The following is a 22,560-nucleotide window of genomic DNA, read 5'->3' as shown; positions in this document are numbered from 1 at the left end:
TCAGCCACTTTTCAAAGGATGGTTAACCAGGTTTTGTCCGGGTTGAAAAATGTGAGTGTCGCCTATCTAGACGACATTGCTGTGTTCAGCCACAACTGGGAGCATCATGTATCCCACCTGAAACAAGTGCTTCAGGTGCTGAAGAATGCAGGCCTGACTACCTAGGCCACAAAGTGCCAGATAGCGCAGGGTACCGTGACTTACCTACTGCACCTGGTCAGTGGAGGTAAGAAACAACCTCTTGAAGCGAAGGTACAGGTTGTGAAGGATTGGGACATCCCCACCACACAGATGCAGGTGAGAGCCTTTCTAGGTTTCACCGGCTTGTTCATCAGAGGGTATGGGACCATTGCAATTCCCCTGAATGATGTAACATCCAATAAAATGCCAAAAAAGGTAACTTTTCCCCCCGCCTGTCAAACCCCATTTTGGGATTTAAAGGATGGATTGTGCAGTACCCCAGTTCTGAAAGTGCCAGACTATGGTCAGGAATTCATTATCCAGACAGACGCCTGTGATTTTGGGATTGGAGCAGTGTTAGCACAGCTGAACTCTGAAGGGGTAGAGCAACCTGTAGCCTACATTAGCAGGCGGTTGACAAAAAGGGAAAGGAACTGGGCTGTCATAGAAAAAGAGGCATATGCGGTCGTGTGGGCCATAAAGAAGCTGAAACCCTACATCTTTGGGTCTCACTTTACAATCCAGACGGACCACAGGCCTCTGCGATGGTTAATGGCCATGTAAGGGGAGAACCCTAAGCTTTTGTGGTGGGCCATATCCATGCAGGGATTAGATATGAACATCCAGCACAAGCCAGGCTCCCATCATGGAAATGCAGATGGCCTCAGCCGGTACTTTTGCCTTTATGGCGAACCAGACCCTCAGTAGGGTGGTGGCTCACATGTTGTGGCTGAGGGGCATGTGAGGAATTCGACCACCCGCAAAGGGAGAGTGCGCTCGCCTGGGCTTTTTGATTTTAGTTTATTTAAAAGAGAATGAATGATGGGAGATCAACCTCCGGAAAATATGTGGGTCCATTCCCGCACATATTTTCCCCGCTCACAGTACAGCAGAAAAATAGTAATGTACTCTGGGAGGACACATCTTACCAGCGCCGCTCTCCACTGTCAAGTGTAGCTGACACCTGACAGCTCTGGGTACATAAAAAGCCTCTGGCCATGGGCAGCCTGATTAGTATTTCAAGGCCCCATGGATTTGCATCTTTTTTGTTATACTTTGCTGGTGGCGGCGAATACTGAAGAATGTAAATTAGCAGGCCTCAGGGAAGGTCTGGGAGCAGGAAGTAACAATGGAGACCAGAGACCAACACCTCTTTGTAATGTAAATGTCAATGTTAAAGGACATTTGTAACGCGCACTATCACCACCGGAGTGGTCCCCTGGCACTCTGGCGGCTCTGAAAGAGGGAGGGCGGGTGAGTTTGTAGGTGGAGGCTGGAAAAGTGCAAGAGAGCAGTGATGTACTGTTGGCAGCCTCAGCCCGGTGGGTCCGTCGGCTGGGCCTGGGGTGTATGCGGCCGGTAGTCGTCGTGTACCAATGTGCGAGTCTATGTGCGTTTATTGTTTTGTTGTTGCAGTGTGGTGAAGTTTGTGTGGTTTGTTCTGCTGGAGGTTTGTGGTTGTGTTTGGTTTGGAGTTTGAGAGGTGTATGCAGAGGAGGAAATTGTTAGTGGTATCGGTTAGTTGGCATCTCTATCCTTGGTTGACCCGTTGGGCTCGCGTGATCTCGCTTGATGGGGTGCTTGGGCACCATGTGTCTCTGGAGGTTCGTGCTCGTTTTGTATTCGAGGCCCCTTGAGCATCTCGCTGCCTCTTCCGTCTGTTCCGTCAACAACCTTGCACGTTCCTCACCCCCACCCACATGGCTAGTGCACCTGCCTGTGTCCGTATCTCATTTAGTGAGGTGATTGGTGGTATCTCACCAGTTCCACAACCCAGTGGTACCTAGTTGTAACTATAGGGCGGTAGGGGATGGTAAGGATAGGCTGGGGTAGTTTCCTCCGTGGGTCTGGCATGTGTACCCCTCTGTCTGGCATCACCCCTCCCGGTGCCCTAAGTGCTTATCAGTCGGTTCTGGGGCTTGTCAGTGTCCTTTCCCATTTAGTTGTTTGTCTTACTGTTGTTTCGTGCAATGTGTCAACTTGGTACTAACACCCATCCTTGGTATGAAAGGGCTGTGAATGTCCTGTATGGAACCACTCCTTTCAAAGCAGGGAAGTATGTGACTTGTAGGAGTCTGCCTGCAATCCCCTACTTCAAAGGAGGCCCACGTTGTGACCAAGCGCTGCATAGGGCCCAGTTAATTAGGGAGACACTTTGATGTAGAGCAGAAAGGAAGATGGGTGGGACTTAGAAGTATATGTTGTCATCTTTCCCCTGTCTGTTTCCAAGCACTCTGATTCTGACATGAAGCATCACTGAAGATTGTTGGTGGGGACCCAGGATTGGTTCATTAAGTTGGGCTCATCCTGCACCAATCACTGGGGCCCGTTTGGCTTTAAAAGGGGGCTGAGCCCCTCACTGATCAGAATACCTGAAGACTTTGCAAGGAGTAAGAAGAAGGACTCATTTGGACCCGAGCTGAAGGTACAGTCTACCTTACATCTTCCGCCAGTGAAGGAAGGGCAGGAGTTCCAAGAGGGAAGCAGAATCCCTCCCCTAAACATTTCCATGGGAGCAGAGGGAGATACTGGACTCATAGGACCCGCCAAGCAGCTCCAGAACCTGTACCCAGTCAGCACACAGTGTGCCCTGCTAGGTTCTGACAGCAAGCTTCCTAGGTGGGAAGTGCCATAGAGTCTCTGGATAAAGGACAAGACCGTTGCCTGCAATCGCTCTCCAGAGCTTCGGGCTGTCTGCCTTGAAAGGACACGAGCCCTGCGACGAAGCTAAGAGGAGTGCCACACAAGCAACATCCAGTGTCCATCTTTTTAAGGACAATTTCGAGACAGTCGAGTCCTCAAACCGTATCCAGCTGCACTGCTGACTGTTGTCACGCCACAGTCACCAGAGCCGTCCGAAACGCCTCAACAAGTATTCCAGATCCACCAACCAGGACACTCTTGCCTGGATTTGCCTGGACACTCTTGCTCACCTTATTTTGTGTGACTGCACTCACTTTGCCTGTGTTTTTTACATCCACCCAGCAACCTTATATGACTGCTGCTCAGATTACTGAAAGGAGCAGCAGGTAATTGGTGTGTGCTTCATCAGCTGACTGACCATGTCACTCCTGTGTCTGAGCATCCACAAAACAAACGTGCTCCTGACATTGCCGGGGTGTTCCCTTCCATGCAGTGGACCGGCCAAAATCCACTGCTGATCCCACCACGTCATATAAATGTGGACAGTCTCTCCTCTCTCATTCCTTTCTGCTCAGACATAATTGGTAGTGATTTCATTTGCCGGCTAGAACTATTGTACAATCCAAGTCTCCTTACCCAAGACTGCTATTGGAATCACTCAGGGTCTTTGATCTATCACAGCTAGTGGAATGCCCCACTCATAGATTAGGGCACCGTTAGATGCAATCTTTTCTAGAAAATCCATAGCCACTATTAAACGACCACATAACTTTACATGTGCAGGTCAGTGGGGAATTCCATTTCAGATTATCCTTCCAATCCCTTGTACCACTAAAATACATGGACACCCTCCAACAGCAACCAGAATGTTTCATTATAAATCATGAAAGTCCTCGGGTCCTACTTGATGAAATGCAGTGCATCCTAACGCATGCTCTGGATCATATAGGACCAACAAGAAGGGGTATAAAAAACCACATAAGCAGTGCTTGTTATGTATTAATGGGATTTATAAAGGCCAAACCTAGTTGGGAACTAATGGACCTCTTACACAGGGTGCACACCCAAAGGGTTACTGATAAGGGTGGTGGGGGTAGAAGAGGAGCTGGGATTGAAGGGGAGCAGTTAAAGGAGCTCCATCACAGGGGGTTACCAAAGCCCTACATAGATCAGAACATGACTGAAATATAATCTAAGCTTCCAATAGACAACACTCTGTAAACATCGCCATCCACCAATACTTAAGGCATTTTAAAGTGAGAATATCTTATTTTTCTATTTTCTTAAACCTCAAGTAACAGATCAAATGGTGTTTAAAACGTTGAATGAACTACATGTTTTCAGCTGTGCTGTGAAATGATACCCATTCATGTCAAACTCTCAGCGGTGAAGTAGGTGCAGGTTATCACTTAAAGTAGACACCATACATTATGGCATCATCACATTTAATCCCATGCCAGAGCGAGGTACTTATATTCTCACATTGTTCCTCTCTGACCATCATTCAAAGAAAAACGTTCATGGACAAAACAAAACCCTCTAGATTACCTTAAGACATCTGGAGCCTCATTACAGAAACCTTGCACCAGTGCAAGTGCACATTTCCATGGAATTAGCACTAGGGCAAAAGGTATTCCTTCAATGCATTTTTGCATCAAGGCTAGGCTTGCCCTAGTACTAAAACTGTTCAACATTAGTGTCCAGGTAAACATTGCCCTGGTTTAAAATATGCATTGAACTAATATGTTTTTTTCAGCAAGGCAATGGTTGCCCTGTTGATAATACTGTCCGAAATGGAACTCATTTTCTGTGATACGGCTCTGGGGCATTAGTAAGACAAATGCTATAACCCCCAGTTATATCACTGTTACTAAAGCCGTTTGAATGCGCGCAAAAACAAAAACTGCGATTGTGCTATTTGTTTGACCCACATGTATGCATGTGTGCATGCATGCATGCATTGGATATATAAAGCCAGAACCTAGCTGGGGAGCAATGCAGTGATTTCTATAGGAGACATAGCCAGGGGATTGCAGAAAGGTTAAGAGGTAGCAGATATAGGTAGGTGAACTAAGGGAGCGCTGGAGAGGGAGAGGTAGGGTTGAGTGGAGCAATAAGCGATTTGTGATATTAGCCTCTTGCTACCAAAGACTATTCCGTCTATCATCAATGCAGCTCTTCAGGTGTGTTCCTGGCCAAACTGAAGACTGATCCAGTTCTTCCTCTCTTGATCATGAAGTTCCCTCAACGTTTTGCTCCATCACACACCTTCCTTTCAACGTAAAGCTTCCAGTCCTTCCTTCTGATGCTCTAAATTGGGTAAGTAAACTTCTCTTTCGAGGCAACTATTCTCTAGAACAAACATTAAACAACTGAAGGCATGCCCCTAAACGCTCCCACTAGGAAAAATACAACCCTCTAGGGAAAAACGACCAAGAGATTCTGGCAAGGATAACACGTTTCAATTATACAAATAAAAGGTAGGCAAGCAAAGAACTCTGCTGCTCAGGAACGTTCTGAGCAAAAAGGGTGCAAGCAAAAGCTTAAAAGGGGGCTCGAGTCATGCATATACAGTAAAAACCCACGTGGCTGTTTGGTGCAACCATATGCATGGTCGGCCTACTCCATAGGGGATGACAGGCCATTGACTCCAGCCCCGTCCGTCCGTCTTCCATCACGTGGGGTCAGCTGGGCTCATTGTCTCCAGGGAACAAAGGTTGAAAAAGCAATTAAATGTATTAGTCTAACAACCCTACTCTATTACTACACAGGGCACCTGGCATGATCATGGACTGGTACAGGGGGAGGCTCGAGGTCACTGTGACCCGCACACATTGTACTCATCCCAGTTGCATTGTCCAGCTTCCACCCTCGCTTTTGAATGCACTCCGGGCCGCCATCAGCATTCCCAGAAGAGACCACATTTCAGCTGCCAGGAAACAAGCCCATTGGCTTCCCATTAAAGAGCGTGTCATCTTTAGAACCTTGGCCCTCACACACAAATGCATTAACCACGCAGCCCCCCAGTACTTATCACAAAGAATCACCAGACGACCTACAGCTAGACACACCAGAACCCCTTACACCAACCTATTCACAGTGCCCAAGGTCCTAAGAGCACGGGCGGTAGGCTCCAGTTTCCTATTCATCGCCGCTACTCAGTGGATCTCCCTACCACCTGACCTTAGAGGAATATCATCCCACAAAGCCTTCTGCAAAGCAATCAAAACCCTGCTATTTGTCTGAACCTGCCAGCAACATCAATTTGTATAGTAATGCTACGCTTATAACACTGCTACGCCTCATGTAACTAAGACAGATGTAAGTATTTTATGTTGTTACCCATGTAACCTGTAACACTGCTACGCCTCATTTAACCAAGTCATTTGCAAAGTAATTTATGCTGGTACCCTTGCAACTAAGTCACCCTCTTGTAACAGCGCCTTGATGTCCTTGGGCTGCTAGTGTGCTTTATAAATGCAAAAAATAAATTAAATAAATAAACTATAATGTATCCTTCTCCGCACCTCGCGTTACAAATCATGCCATTGTAAAGTACAGATAGGATGACAATTTTCTTAGATCTTTCATGGTTGATTAGTTTGTGGTCAGTGGCCTGGGGCCAGATGGTATCTTGGAATTCAGGGATCCTGGGACCCGGACAGTTGTAGGGGCTATAACTTGTAGTTGGTGGTGTGGGGGTCACAGGCTTGCTCTGGCCTAGGTGTGATAACACATACAGTGAGGCGCCTAGCACCGTCTCATGGCCTTGCTGGATACATTCTTTCTTGGGATAAACATATTGGCAACAGCTTTAGAACAAAGGAGGGTTTCTGTGGAAATAACAGCGCAGGTCTCTCTCTCATCAGCGCTTCGGCCTATTCAGGTTTCTTCTTTACTTTAAATTTAATCAATTTATATAGTGCTGCCATGATCCCAAAGGCGTGAGGGCGCAGACAAGAACAAACAAAACAGATAAAATATCAACAGAAAAAACGTAGAAGTAAAACATAGGCTAAGATAAAGATTAACGTGGGAACATAAAATCAAACAGCAATAATAGCAAAGTCAAAAAAATGTCAATCAGTTGAGAAGGCAAGAAAACAAAGCCGATGAGCAGTAATAAAGGGAACCTTTAGAGACACATTACAATATTAAATTTTAATTCGAAGTTCCTCTGGGGATGTTTTTACAGCGTCTTAAATAAGCCGGAAGGGTACTACCCCCGCAGCCAACTAGGATACAGTCACAATTGGAATGTGTGCACCAGTCTCTGAGATCCAGTCTACGCAAAATCACGAGGTCAGCCATTCTAACTACACCAGGGCCAGTTCTCTGTCGTAGCCAGGCAAGGACTTTATTGCGTAAAGTTTGAATGGATTCTTTTCGTTCAATCTTAGGGATGTTCGTAATAATAAAGTTCCTTTGGTCCATGATGAAGTCAGAAATACTCGAGTCGTTTAAGTTGGGCATCTGTGACTTTTTTTGTTGAAAAGTCTGTCGGGATACCTTCTTGGGTTTGACGATCCCTTCTACCAGATGTTCAACTATGTGTTGGCTAGGTGTCGGTGCCAGTAAAGATATATCCTGTAGTAGATCTGTCAGGTCAACCTTGTGGCAATTAGCTCTCTCTTCACTGACTGATATTGGCCCCTTGCCCATTGGGAGTACTCACTGGAGATGACAGTTTGCGTATCCTGATCTATTATGGCCCTTTGTAGGTTGGTTTGGCAGGCGTTGCCTGTTTTGGGTGGCAGTGACAGCGCAGTTGATCTAAAAGGCACGGATGTCTGAGATGCCGCGATCGCTTTGCATTGTCGTAATTCAAGCACCCATTCATTCAGAGCGTCCACCATAATGCTCAAATCAAAAGGACTGGAGCATAAAAGGAGCTCTTTGGCAATACTAGCCACGAGCAAAGGCCATTGTTCGAGTTGAGAAGACCCAACGGGTAGTGAGGATAATTCCTCTGGGTCCACAACCCTCGTTTCGTGAATACAGTCTTGCGGGCCAGTATCATCCCGGTATCCAGGTAGTGAGTCCGTAACCCCACTCCCTCCCATCTTATCATTTGTAGACATGGCAACACGCGATAACTCATATGAGGACCCAAAAAGGGATCAAAACAAGTAGCAGGAGTTACCAAATCATCGGCTAATTTATGACATTCGCCACGCGGCGCAGGAACTGTCCTAAAAAACGTTCTGTGTACAAAACACAGAATAGAAAGGGAAGATTACCAGGCTATGCCGCTGCATTCAGCCGTATCCTAGTTCCCATTTGAATGCCACGCCTGAAGACTGTGGGAAAGTTGATAACCCCCGCTGAGAGAATGGAGCCAGCACCGGATGCTGCGGAAAGCCGTGGCGAGTCCCACTCGAACCGCTGGATGTTGGAAGTTGGAGTTTGGAGTTGCTGGAAACTGCAGCCGGCCCGCACGCACGCGTATTGCACCAGAATGCTAGGAACTAGCCTGGATGTCAAGCCGCACGGCCACAGAGGGTTGCCGCTGCCTCAGACGCCTTCAACGCCTCCATCTGGTTTGCGGCTTGCTTCTAACGCGCTGCCATGCAGGCCCTACATTTCTGCCATAGCTACAAAAATGGCACCAGTTTATACATGCGCATTATGTTTAAACATCTACAATTTGTATGATATTATGTCTGTGTGGGGTCTCCTAATACGCCCCTCCCCCCTTGCTCATCACAGGCCTCCTCATGGGATTTGCCTGACCCTAAAGCACCTAGGGTGGTGGGATAGGTTCATTTCCTTCCCAACACAACCTTGAGGAAAGAAGGTAATCTCTTTCTCTTCAGGAAACCCCTGGAAAACATACTTTTTTGTCTAATAATGTATCACCTCTCTCAACCTGCAGAAAAACATCAGCAAGTTGCACTGGCTTTATAATAATTGAATGGCACAACTTAACAGCTTCAGCTTAAACTGCTTGTGAGGAAAGCAGACCCAGCGCATGCATTTCTCCAACCTCTGAGGTACGCGGCTGCATGTGTTTTTGTTGTTCCCTTTGCCAGACCCCACATAACATAAAGCTCCTTGTGAATCATCTAGGGATCTGCTCTTCTCTGGCACCCAGGTCCACATTCCTAGTCGAGGAATTGTAATGGTGGCTGAAGATAGATCACTTTCTAAAGAGAATTCAGCTGCATCCACCCTCTACCCTTGGTGTTGACCACAGATGGTAGCCGAATGGGCTGCATGGCAAATCCAGGGCCAACCTTCATGCAAGATATTTGGCACCCAGAAACTGGAAACAGAGCCTCAAACTAGATAGAACTCTCTGCAGAGGTGCTGTGAATGCCATTGAATAAAGAGGGAGTGATCTTCTGATACATGCATGAATACAAAGAGACAGTATAGACAATTTAAGTTGATGCTTTGCCATACCATTGCAGCATACATATCTTAAATGTGCGCCAAATCAATCTTTTTTTAAATACCTTGTCTAATGACCAAGAAATGCAGTAAATAGTAGTAAACAGACAGGAAGAACTAAATCACTTCCCATGACTTCTATATCCCATCAGTTGTTGGTGGTGGCAAAGTAGAATGTGCCAACAGTTCAGGCCTCCATCATCCACTGGGTTCTGAATAACAGAAATTCCAAAACAGAGTGTTCCTGTTGTCATTGGACTATGCACTGGGCGCATTAATTTTACAACAGATATGCAACACGTTTGGTCACCCTGCTACAGACCTGTTTGTATTTATGGACAATGCTTCTCCATCTTTACTGATCCAGAATAAGGGGCGATGAGGCTTCAGGGGTTTAGGGTGTGCTGTCTCTCTTCTCTGCTCCAGGTTACTCCTCTAAGTTACGGATAAAAACAGTGCTCATCAGGGGTTCGGATGCCTTCTGTTGGATGAAGAAGTCTTGATCCCCCTGATCTTAAAGAGGCTAGTTTGATCCGAGTGGGCTCTTCATCATTGACCTTCCACACTTCAGTGTGCTCACCTTCCGCTACCAACTCTAAACTAACTGCTTGGCCATTGAATGTAGATGTTTGATATATTGGGGCTAGTCAAGTCCTGTTGCTGAGGTGGTTCAACTGTCTAGAGGAGGCTTTACCCTTCAAACACATGAAAAGCACTAGCAGTCCTTTTCCAATTTGTGACAAGGAGGGGGTGAATTCTCTTTTTTATTTTCAATGCAAAATCGACTGCTATTTGGGACTTAACAGAAACAGTGTCTGGTACTAATACAATTGGGGGATTTGTGCTAAATCACTGTTGAAGGGTTCTCTGGATCTGGCTAGATCTAAGTCTGGTTTACTCTTTCTGACTTGGGACTTGACCCCGGTTCTGAAGGCAACGCATGGTATCCCATTTGAACTGCTGGGGTATTAACCATGTAGAACTTGACATTCAAGACAGTAACCCTCCTATTATGTCATCTAGGAGGTTGTGGGAATTGGGGGTCACTTCTGAATACCCCACCACACATTCTATTCCTAACCATGTGTCTAGTGCTCTGTTCTTTTAATGAGTTTAGACACAAGCTGGTATGAGAACATGACATGAATCAAGACTAGGTGCAACCTGTATTGATTGTTTTCTGGGGGTTGGGGCTCGGTGGGAGGATACATACCTTTGATGTAGGTAAGGCGGAATTGGTGCAGATATTAGGGTATCTGATTTTTCCTGGTTGTATTTGGTACTGAACAGAAGGAAAGGAACTGGCCAGGGCTACTCTCAGTAGGTGGGTCTGGGTTATCATTACCAAGGTGTTAAAAAATGCAACTGTACCAGTACCAGAGGGTATATTGTGACGATTGACACAAGGTCTGGCAGCGTCATGAGCTACCACCAAGAATGTGGGAATATTAGACATTTTCCAGACATCCACATGGGAAAATGTGGATCGTCTGGGAATTCCTGAGACTAATTTAAGTTAACAACAGTAGCACCTATAGTCAGCAAAGCGTATTTAAAAATATTTCTTAACATCTTAATTATGTAAATATTTTATTTACATTGTATTGAATAAACTCTATATGCAGAAACAGAGTTGTAGTTGATTGAAATTGTGCACTGACACGAAAAGAAAGCAAGGATTTACTCGGACTCTCCAGTCTCTGTGCAAGTACGTGCAGCAATGTCACGTCTAGGATATGAAATAGCATCCATTCCTTGTCGTACTGCTTGGACATGTGGTCGTTTTATATCATAACCACATGTCCCTCTGCTGAGGAATTCCCTTTTGCCTGCTCTCCTTATCTTTCATTGTAGCTCAGCTTAGTCTAGGAAGACTTGAGCACATGTCTGAAGCCCTCCAAAGATTGCATTTGCTCCGAGTCCAGCCAAGGATTGAGTGGACGACTCCCCATATCCGTAATGCCTGCTGAAATATCTCTCAAACTGATTTATCAATTATTGGCCAAACAGAATTCTTTATTCTGCATATCGACTCCTCTAGCCACCCAATCAATGCAAGAGGATAGGAAAGGAAATGCGTACCATAGAAGCCCGGAGATAAGGAACAGGCTCCCCCAGGGTCTAAGAATCATGTTTTATCTTTCATTTCACTGAATGCATTGATATTACAGAGTAGAGTACTGGTCCCAGTGGCCCTGCCCTGGCCACTGTGCACTCTGTAGAGGTAACTGCAATCAGCAGCACAGTTTGCATCCTACAATTTACTTGGATCCTCATTAATTTCACCACCATCGAACCCGCAGCAAGATTGCCAGTAAGTAGTCTATGTGGAACGGTAGAAATGACATTATTTAAGTCGCAGTCGACCACACGTTTGATCTAAGTCTTGTTTAACATAGTCAAAGAAATCTTATCTATTTTTTGATTTGCATATGGCATAACTCTGAAAGTCCAATCGCCTTCTCTGTCTGTCACGCCTTTACCCCTGTTTCTTTACGCTAGCACACCATTCTTCCTTTCATTCGTTTTTCCATTAACCTAACCCAAAGGCTAGTAGCACTGGGAATATGTCATGAAGAGCGAGCATGAGTCCATTCTATGTTCATTCTACTCTAGTTTGGTCAGTGGTTGCCCAAACATAGACACTGCAATACCTATGGCCACAGATAGCCCGCTCACTCTCTAAAAGGGCACCAATGAATTCTACAGAGAGGCCACTGTGCTGTGCCGTGTACAGCCAACCCCCCTTCTCTCTGGGCACTTCAGTGATGCAGGATGTCACAATACACCATGTGGAGGCGGTCCCAAAATAAGACATGCATTGACGATGGAGTTCAGAGAAAGAAAAGTCTCTTTTGTGGTCAGCAAACTGTAGACATATTACATGGCCGGGCAAAACGAGGCAACAATGTAAAGCCAATCTGGATGTGTTAACGTGGACTTCCTCTGAGCTTAAGAGAGAACACATCGAAGGCTGAACTTATTGCAGCCACTCAGGCTTTCTTGAGATGCTACTGTCATCAACTTGGAGGGTAATGCTGCGTCGCTTTGATTACCCCTCCTCTGTGCCCCTCTGTATCCTATCCCCCCTGCTGTATATCTGTTCTGTTGTTACCACTGAAATGTGCTCTGTTATGCATCAGGACTGTTGTACACCTCTGTAAAGCACTCCGTTATGCCTCTGTACTGTTGTATACCTCTGTAAAGCGCTCCGTTATGCCTCTGTACTGTTGTATACCTCTGTAAAGCGCTCCGTTATGCCTCTGTAATGTTGTATACTTCTGTAAAGCGCTCCGTTATGCCACTGCACTGTTGTATACCTCTGTAAAGCGCTCCGTTATGCCTCTGTACTGTTGTATACTTCTGTAAAGCGCCCTGTTGTGCATCTGTAATGTTGTATACCTCTGTCAAGCACTACGTTGCTTCTCGAAGCTAGGTCTGCACTCATTAAATACCATAGTAATAATAATATGGTGCCCTGGGCTGTACCATCCATTGGCAACTCCAAATGTAACAGAAATGAGGGGAATAAGGGCCGGACGTAACCTTCAAGCGCCCCAAAGGTCACCCACCGCTCCTTGTGCAAGACCGGGCTGATCCTGGGGCACACACCACCCTCCTTGCAGAGAAATAAAGTATATGCCACTCTCTCTACAAGAGTTCCTTGTGTTGTCACTTTGCTTCCTGTCGCTGAGCGATGGCATCTATGTGGTAATGGTATGGGTCTACCACCCTTACCAATGTTTGGGATTGAAGAGTGGCAAAATGAGGACTTGCTAATGCCGATTACCTGGCGTCGATACACGCGTTTTAAGGTTTGAGCTGTCCACGAGGTTGCCTCCAGACTCGTATTTTACAGAAATGGCCAGAATCTGTATGCAAAGTCTGATCGAACAAAATAGGGAAAAGAGCTACAGCTTTTATTTTACATCTCTTTGAAGCTGTTAAGGTGTGTGTAATCATGTAGCAAGCATAATTTAAATATAGATCGCAATTTTACAATGTAGGTGATCATTTATAGACCATACCATCCCTAAAATGAAGTATTTTAATATTTAAAATAAAACAAATCTATCTTTGTAGTTCCTAAAGATATTTAAATAATACCCTCTATACACTTTTACAAAATCACAGAATTGAAAGTATAACAGAGCATTACTGACCTACAGCAATTCATCCATGAAAAGAAGCTGGCCTACCTTGCAGTTTTTTAAAGACTCTGGTGTTCATGAACTTGAGAAATCTGTCTGCATAGAAACTGGGTCTGTGAACTGAGACGGTGTCCTGCAAGACACAAAGGGCATCCATTAGAGTCTACAGGCATCGGGTTTATTAGACGGCCGCCAAACAATGAAAGGCACAATGGGCGCCAGAAAACAAACACGAAACGCGATGGCTTAATGTTAGGCCGCGCTGCCATTGTTTTCACCTTGAATCACAAACCTTGCAATGAGGAAACAGTATTGCCAGGTAAAGAGAGAAAGCAAAGGTTCAGAGATTGCCAAGCTTCTTATCAGATGAAAGCAAGTTAGCCAAGAGATATGTTCAGCACATGTGAAAAATATAACAACATCACGTGTGTCGCTAGTTTATAAGTAACAGTCAAAACAAAACCTAGGATAACGCCATCAAATAAAACAATGTAATAGTTTCAAGGATCTGGCTTCCCTGGTTTAACAACAACATGAATCAGTACATTTTTTCTAAATGATAAAATATTACATTAGCACCCGTGGGGGTGGGGGAGGCACAGCCAATCAGGTTAAGAGGATCGCAGGCCGAAATCGCTGGTCTCGGCCCACGTTCCATGGAACCCACAGGTTGCCTCCCCTGCTGCGGGCGCAATTGCCCCGGTCCCTGGAGCCTCTGGAGGGGATCGAATTCCCCAGTTTGTGGGGCAGCGCATTTCCGTGGGAAAAGTTCTGCAGGTCAGGTGCTGGCGCTGCCCTGACATTACATGAGCCAGATGCTCACTCTGACCACTTTAGTGCGGGGAGGTGGGGGGGGGGGCATGGTGGCGGCATAAGCACAACAATGAAAACACTTGAGGTCCCCCTGCAGGTAAGGACAGCCCCTCCCATCACAATGCCGGCAGGAAACTGCTAGTAGTGGGCCATTAATCACTGTATGGTTTCTTGCTGGCATCGTGATGGGAGGGAAGGTGCAGTGAGCTGTGGGGAGTGGGCATGCCTTGCAGGGACGTACCGTGGGCCCTGACACGGTACAAACGGAGACCCGTTTCAGCCCATGGTGCGTGCCTGCAAGCCCAGAAAATGGCCAAAATAATAGTTTAAAGCGGTGCTATTTCTTTCATGCTACTTCTTTGCCAAACTCTATATCAATTACACTTTAAACCACTTCCATGGCACTGGTAATGAGTTACTTCATTATGCTGATAACAGTTTTGACCAGTGTTGCTCAGTAAATATTCTTTAAGCCACGACCTGGTTTATTTATTTGTTTATGCAATGTTTGTCGGGTACATGGACACGGATAATTTGTTTTTTTTTGTGCAATGTTTGTCGTATACCTGCATCCGACAAACATTGCATAAATAAATATACACGTACCCGACAAATATTGCATGAATAAATAAATAATCCGGGTCCATAACAAGTCAGACTTTACTGTATCAAAGCATACACTTGATTCCCATTCAAAGAATTTTAAAGTGATTGTTTATTGGGTTCAGGTGTCTCCTTGTCATTGCCCTTTTGGGTTCGGTTGCCTCCAAACCCCCTTCAGCATCTTGTGTTCTTTGTTGTTTGTATATATTGCATCCTGTGCCATATTCATGGTCTCTTGGTGTGCCCAGTCCTCATTATCTGCAGCTTAAGTGGAACTGGGGCATGCAATTGTCTTGGTCACCAATGAAAAAGTGGCCCACAGTTGTAAATGGCAATTCATTCTTTGTGTGACGGACTGTTTGACTTTGGGTACGAGTTGCTGAATGGTGTAGTTTGGGAGTGGCGCATTGGGTGCAGTGGAAGTGTCGCGCGGGATGCGGTGGGAGTGGCACGCGGGGTGCGGTGGGAGTGGCGTGCGGAATGCGGTGTGGAGGGGGGGCATTCCTAGTGTTTCACCATGGGCACCAAATGGACTAGAAACAGCCCTGTCCATAAGCATGAAGGCCATCTTCGTACGGTATTTTCATTCAATGAACGGGACGGCGCGCGCGTTCCGTTCTTTGAATGAATATGCTTTTTTTTTCAAAAACACCCCGGGTTACCGCTTTAGTAACCCGGGGTGCTAATAGCTTTAGCACCCTGTTCCCAGGGCTGGAACAGAGGGTCACGGTCCTGTGATTACTTTTGTATTGCTTGTCTAACCTGTACTACTTTGCTCAACCTAAATGTTTTATGTAATGTCATCCTGTGATGTAACCACTGTTTGAAGATATGCGCCCGGTAGCCTCTGGGCCTGGTTTGCGCTATACAGATAAATACAAATACAAATATGCAAGTGCTTACGGACCCCTCTGGCAGAGCACACTTGACATTCCAGCTGCTGGCATCTGGTCTCCAGGAAAGGAGGTGAGAGTGAAAGTCTGAAACTGTAGGTCGTCCATAGACAGTCCATATTTATTTTCAAGTGCCTCCTCTGGTTTGTTGTGTTTGGTTAATGTTTGCTCTTTGCAAGCTCTAATCCTAGTGCAGGTTGGTGTGCCTTGTACCTTGCATTTCAGTGTCTTCTCCAAACACGAGATACGGGTCGGAGGCGTTTTGAAGATTTAGTGGAAAAAGGGTTACTAGATTAAGGAGCTGAGAACCTAGGTCTGAAACGTATATGCACAATAACAGTTGTGCATTTAGACTATTATAGGTTTTATTATTTTGAGTTGCAACTCAAACTTGAACCGGCATTTCAGGGTATGATGTCAAAGTGATCCGCAGCTCCCATTATACCCTCTGTCAGGTGATCTATAGAAGGCTGCTTTGAAATCAACGTAGGTGCACTATAAAAGCGTGACATCATTGCATGTGTATGTTTTAGGAATTTGATAGACTGCCAGATGTATGGGGCGGGTACCTTCCTAAAAGCCTGCGTGCTAGGGTTGAAATATAAATGCGTCATCCGCCCACTTATGAAGAGCCTATAAGACAGGCTTCACAAAAATGTTTGCCCTTTCATTCAAGTGTGTCTTTTGAATCCCTCCACATTTAACAACAGTAACTTTGTCCATTGGTAACGTGAATCCTTTCTGGGGACAACATCAGGCCTCTGCTGACATGCTGCTGACGGTGACACGTTTCTCTCGCGCCCCTTCTAGGGCCACCGCTGCCCGAGAGAAGGTAAACACTCTCTGTCTGCCAAATACCTCATTTTACCTCTAAAATGAATGAAAGGAGTGGCAACGCTAATCGTTTTTCTTTTAAAACATTAAAGTAATCGCCAGCAGCCCTTGGGAAATTGCAAAGGAGTATATTTGAATATGTGAATGAGTCCACGCATGAGCATGGGAATGGGTTCCTGCGGCAGCCATTTTAGGATGAACTTTGGCCAGTCTGAGGAAACCGTTGGAGAATGACAAGAACATAGGGAGCTCTGGGCGAAGGGCCTTTCTCTGCTGAGGCCACTGCTTGCGGGAAGGTAAAAGCAGCTGCACACTGTGTCAATACACTGGCCCCCCACACACTCCTGCATGAGAGATGCAACTAGGGAGACATGTATTTCCAGTGATATTGTCTACTGTATAGTGCAGTGATGCCATATGGCCCGGTGTTTCCATTCACAGAGACGCACTAGACCTGTACGTCCCTGACTTCAAACCATTGTCCTTACCATCCTTTACAGATATCGGAGGCCCAGTGCAAAGATTTCCTGCTGTGATTGCTTGGGCCACCGCAAGTTTGTGGTAACTGGGGTACTGCGCCCACCCTCTGGAACCCGATCCCGGCATCGGATCGGAATGCCCCCCACAATTCTCCAGTTTTGCAAATCTCTCAAAACGTGGCTTTTTCAACAACACCTGACCAAGAACTATTCCCAGTGGATCCCCTCACTGACTACAACTCACAATACTGCACCAAGAGTGCAGCCCAAATGCTGGCTAACCACACCCTGTACACAGCTCAGCCGTTCTCGAGCTTCAAACAATAAAATCAAAAATAAAATTCTGCAAGTAATTTCCATACCAACTGTCCCACTGGAAAATGTAGAAATGGATCGCAGAGTTAACAAAATGTGAGGGACGCAGACTATAAGTCATTCCAACATGTTTACCCATGAAAGAGTTGATGCTCAATAACCTTGAAGAAGGTTTGTCCCTCTGCAAACGTGTAAGCCGTTACGCGGGTTTATATGTACCAAATATTAGGTGTAACTGCAAGGTGACATGTCAATGCCATAAAAAACTATCAAATCGATCAAATACATTACAAAACAGGTGCTATTGTTGCACATTGGAGCATGAACTGTGCACCAGTTCATAATGGCCACTGGTGCCCATGTGCAACGACCTGGCCTCGACAATGGGACATTGGCTCATTTTGTATTTGTGATGGGGAGCTTGTGGCCTCTTTACTACGTGCCTCCTTTTGAACATGAGAGTATAGGGTAGGCATGTGCAACCCTCAGCGCTTAGCCCTCGTCGTGAATGCTAGCAAAACCATAGGCCACTCTGTGGACAAATCACAAGGTAACCCCTGCATGCTACAAATCCCCCCTCAGTCTGCACTACTCTAAGAGGGGAAGGGGGTACACCTGTTGGTCTGTGCCTGTTTCACATTTATGATTTGGATCACTGCTAGTGTGGGGCCGGGCAGGAGTTTAATTCACTACTCATCCCTGCACTCTTGCAGAGCATTAGTCATTTCTTCACTGATATATAAGGGGGACTGCACTAGGACAGGGAGACAGAAAAAGGAGGAGAGGAACAGACAGACAAGAGACAGACCATCAGGAAAGCTGCTGAAACTTACCATCTGACAGCTGTAAGGAGACAGCAGAGGAGATTGCTGAGAGTGCATCTGGTTGGAGCTGTCTATTTCTAGGAAGTCCTCAAAGCTGACTGGGTCCTGTGGCGGAGAGTGGGAGGCCATCTTTGAGAGTGGAGTGACCAGACCCCTGCTTTATCTTTCCAGTGTCCTGAGATGCAGCTGGCTTTCCTGAACCTTAAACAGAGGCTTGCTATGTAAGTAGAACTGGGCCCTGGGAAACCAAAAGGTGGGGGAGTCTGCTTGCCTTGAATCCTTTCCTTTTATAGTGAGGGTCGGGGGGGGGGCAAACTGTGTAGGTCCTTAGCCTATTTAACCAAAAATATGAATTTAATGAATTGCCCATTTGGTAGAACACTATGGGGTGAATTTTGTTAAAATTCAAAATGAACAAAGCTCACTTCCCAGTGTGCTGAAAACTGTAGCCTATACATTAATTGGGTAATCCTTGTTGTCCAGCTGACCCTGACTTCTTAAGGAAGAGGGGTGCCTTTGTTCTTTAATCAGTCCAACCTTTTTATCCAGCTTCCCCAACACAGGCTTTTCAGCAAGGGGGTTGGAGGGATGGGGGAGTCTGAAAACCAAAATTCCTCAAAGCATTCCATTTTTTCTGTCTGACTTCCCAACATAGACCAAAGCAAGAGGGGGGGATCTGAAAAACAAACCGATAAATCACCCTGTGTTTATTTTAAACCAAAAGTGTGTGCGGAATCATCATTACCAATCTTGAAATCCTACTGCTAGCCTTTTAAGCCTGCAGGAAAATCAAAATCGCACAACGGTACAAAAGTGCCGTTTTTATTGATCAGTGTAAATATTTTGTGAAGTGAAATTTACAGAAAGTGAATAATTGCGACTGTGTCTTTTTAACTCACGTTTGTGATTTATTTATGCTGAGAGAAGTAGATTGTGCCACGGATACAGTATTTTTTTTGTTTACCTTTGTGCTAATTTCTATTACTTTTAATTTAAATAAATACCAATATATTTCCCGTACACCGGCCTGGTGCTTGGCTCATTGTTAGCTCAGGGGAGAGGGATCCTAGGGGCGTGATATGTGTCTGAGATAGGGCTACAAAAAGAATCTGTTAAACAGTTTGTTGCAGAACCACGTGAGTGGGGAGGGCAGGAACTCCCTGTGTTGAGGCAGGAACTCCCTGTGTTGAGGGTGGCTTATCAATAAACCGTTACACTTCACAGGTGCAATCCATGAAGCAAGGTTTCAGTGATGCAGAATGGCTCTATTTTTCGATGCACTATGTGAACTGCAACACAATTTAAATCATGAGAATCACTACCTAATTTCTTGTGCCTCCTGCTTCAACCTGAACTGTCTCTCTATATCAGCATCACTGTGCTGTCTCTCGGTGGCCGCATCACTGCACTGTCTCTCTATGTCAGCATCACTGCGCTCTCTCTCTGTGGCCGCACCACTGCACTGTCTCTCTGTCAGCATCACTGCGCTGTCTCTCTATGTCAGCATCACTGCGCTGTCTCTCTGTGGCTGCATCACTGCTCTGTCTCTCTATGTCAGCATCACTGCGCTGTCTCTCTGTGGCCGCATCACTGCACTGTCTCTCTATGTCAGCATCACTGCGCTGTTTCTCTGTGGCCGCACCACTGCACTGTCTCTCTGTCAGCATCACTGCGCTGTCTCTCTGTGGCCGCACCACTGCACTGTCTCTCTGTCAGCATCACTGCGCTGTCTCTCTGTGGCCGCACCACTGCACTGTCTCTCTGTCAGCATCATTGCGCTGTTTCTCTGTGGCCGCACCACTGCACTGTCTCTCTGTCAGCATCACTGCGCTGTCTCTCTGTGGCCGCACCACTGCACTGTCTCTCTGTCAGCATCACTGCGCTGTCTCTGTGGCCGCACCACTGCACTGTCTCTCTGTCAGCATCACTGCGCTGTCTCTCTGTGGCCGCACCACTGCGCTGTCTCTCTGTGGCCGCACCACTGCACTGTCTCTCTATGTTAGCATCACTGCGCTGTCTCTCTGTGGCCGCATCACTGCTCTGTCTCTCTGTGACAGCATCACTCTGCTGTACCTCTCTGAGTCACTACTATCCAGTGCGTTCTCTTTGTGTACTTTAGTTGGCCTGCATTGTCCATCCAGCACTGCCTCTTTGTGTGCTGGCAAATGCACTGGCATCTAGTGGCGAAAGCATGTGCTTCCAACCAATGTCCACAGACGTCCTTAAAGTTTTTTTAAGTGGGTTGAGGTTGTAAGAGCTGTCAAATTCAGCAGTCAACGAAACAAAGGAAGCACGTGCAAGGCCTGCCGAGCCTTATTATGATGTAATACTTATAGAATACTAGTCACTTCGGGACTAGTGGGAATTACAATCTATTGAACATGAATGTAACTAGGGTCACATCCACATTAGAGCTCAGTGTGCAATGCCATGCACCTTAAGAAAAATGTATAGTACATAGAAAGGTATGCAAAGTAAATATTAATGAAAAAAACAACCCAGTATGTTATGGGACTATACATATTGGAATAATGATTCAATAACAGTGCTTTTTACACTGTGCACACATGAGAGTTGCGTACCCCATGACATGGCATTTCAAAGAGAATGCGAAAGCATAATGTACTGTAATGGGAACAGCCTGGTGCGTGGGGTATGCATGATAGATGCCCGCGGCGGGCGGATTACAGAAACCTTTCCCCGTGCAGTGCCGTTCTGTACTGTATTAGCACTAGTGTCTACATGTTGCCCCAGTGCACATAAAAATATCTTCAATAACTGTTTTTACCATGGCGAAGTTTGCCCTAGTGATAATACCATCCCTTTTTAGCAGTAGGGCATAAATTGGCCTGGTACAAAAATGCATTGGAAGAATTAGCTTTTTCTGCATTAGGGCAATGTGCTTCCTGGTGCTAATGCAAATATTATGTGATATGGCCTCAGGGTGTGATGAGGAGGCGGGAGCGCGGGGACAGTCTGAAACAGCACACTGGTGGGATGCCATTATTCCAGAGTTCCATCACGCACGGGGAGACGGTATGCTTTTGCTGGAATGTTTCTTTAGTGCAGGGCGTGGAGCACGGGACTATACCCTGCATGGTCTCCAGATTCCGAGGCCAGCCGCTAGGCCACATCCCCTTATGTTTGCAATTCGAAGTAGGAATGATGCATGCAGCAAGTGGCACCAGTACCCCATGAAGAGAGAGGTGACCTTGTCCCCCCAGAAAGCACCTGCGCCTTTGGCTCGGAAGGGCTTACTGCAAGGGCACGGCTCTGTGTATACAAGGGTTTGTGAAACAGGGCGATTACAGCACCGCGGCGGGCTGGTTTACGTGGAAGTGGCTCCTGACACAAAAACACAAGTACAAACCAGACAAACAAAAAGAAAACCAAGGCCGCCTTTCATGAAGGCTCGCTCTCATTTTGAGTGGGTTATCGGACGGTACAAACGCGGCTGTGACTCACAAAAGAAAATATTGAGGTAAGCTTTAATAACCGCGGATATTCAGTCCACATATTGTGCTGGAAACCACGATAACGCCCTCAGGGAAAATATTTACTTTACTTCTCTTACGCTTCTCAGATGTCCGATGAAAACACTGCCCACTCCCTGGCAGTATTGGAAGAAGCAATGATCTTTGGTATTTGGAAACACAGTCTTTCTTCCCTTTCCGATGCAGGCTGTGACTGAGCTGGAGCGCGCCACCTCGCAGAACAGTGGCGGGCCCAGCTTGGCCCTTGAACCAGGTGACGGACCTTGCAAGGCTCATCGTTTAATACATTGGTGCTCTCTACCTTCTGAATTAGCGATCCTTGAGTAAAATGCTTCCATCTTAAGAAACACTTGCCTCCCTGTGCAGTCGCACGGGCCCAAAATAAACAGTACCATATAGTTATTGAAATGTCACAGCTGAGCTGCTGTATGGAGAAACCAGGGGGCAGGACTCTCTGGATAAACAAACATTAGGCGTTTGCAGAGAGGCTTACGCAATATGGCAGGTGTTGGCACTTCCACAAATGCAGATTGCTGCATTTGATTCATGCCGCATTTGATCAGTCATGAGCGACAATGCTATGGGGGCAATGTCTGGCAAAGGCATGTTTATGAATGAGGACAAGAGATTCTGATACAGAGCGCTAGTTCTTACTAAACTGATTATCGGTATGAGTGCCATCTGCTAAAAGACCATAGGGATAGAGAGCCCATATGAAGAGGAGTTCTATCAACCTAGATTTCCTTTGCTTTTTACCATCTGATGAAGATGATCTATGTGACTTCAAAAGCTCATGCATTATTCCACCTCAGCTTAATATTTGCAGTTAGTCCAATAAAAAGCATCCCAACTTGAACTTTCAGGATATTTTTTTTACACTGCACTAGCACGGCTACGAAATTCATTTGCACAACCTATTGTTGGAGGATATGGTTTGA

General features: G+C 46.0%; 1 protein-coding gene across 3 annotated transcripts in view; it reads right to left on the bottom strand.

Annotated features, from left to right (window-relative positions):
* The window catches only part of PIP5K1B (phosphatidylinositol-4-phosphate 5-kinase type 1 beta), a 792,190-nt gene that overhangs the window by 148,416 nt on the left and 621,214 nt on the right, over positions 1 to 22,560 (bottom strand). For all 3 annotated transcript variants that reach the window (XM_069625767.1, XM_069625768.1, XM_069625766.1), the window contains one exon: positions 13,416 to 13,500. In XM_069625767.1, the coding sequence (XP_069481868.1) occupies positions 13,416 to 13,500 (85 nt within the window). The remainder of the gene's footprint in view (positions 1 to 13,415; positions 13,501 to 22,560) is intronic.

This window comes from Ambystoma mexicanum, chromosome 6p, assembly GCF_040938575.1.
Source record: "Ambystoma mexicanum isolate Mex_15411 chromosome 6p, UKY_AmexF1_1, whole genome shotgun sequence".
Taxonomy (NCBI): Eukaryota; Metazoa; Chordata; class Amphibia; order Caudata; family Ambystomatidae; genus Ambystoma; species Ambystoma mexicanum.
This window is presented reverse-complemented; position numbering and strand designations above follow the sequence as displayed.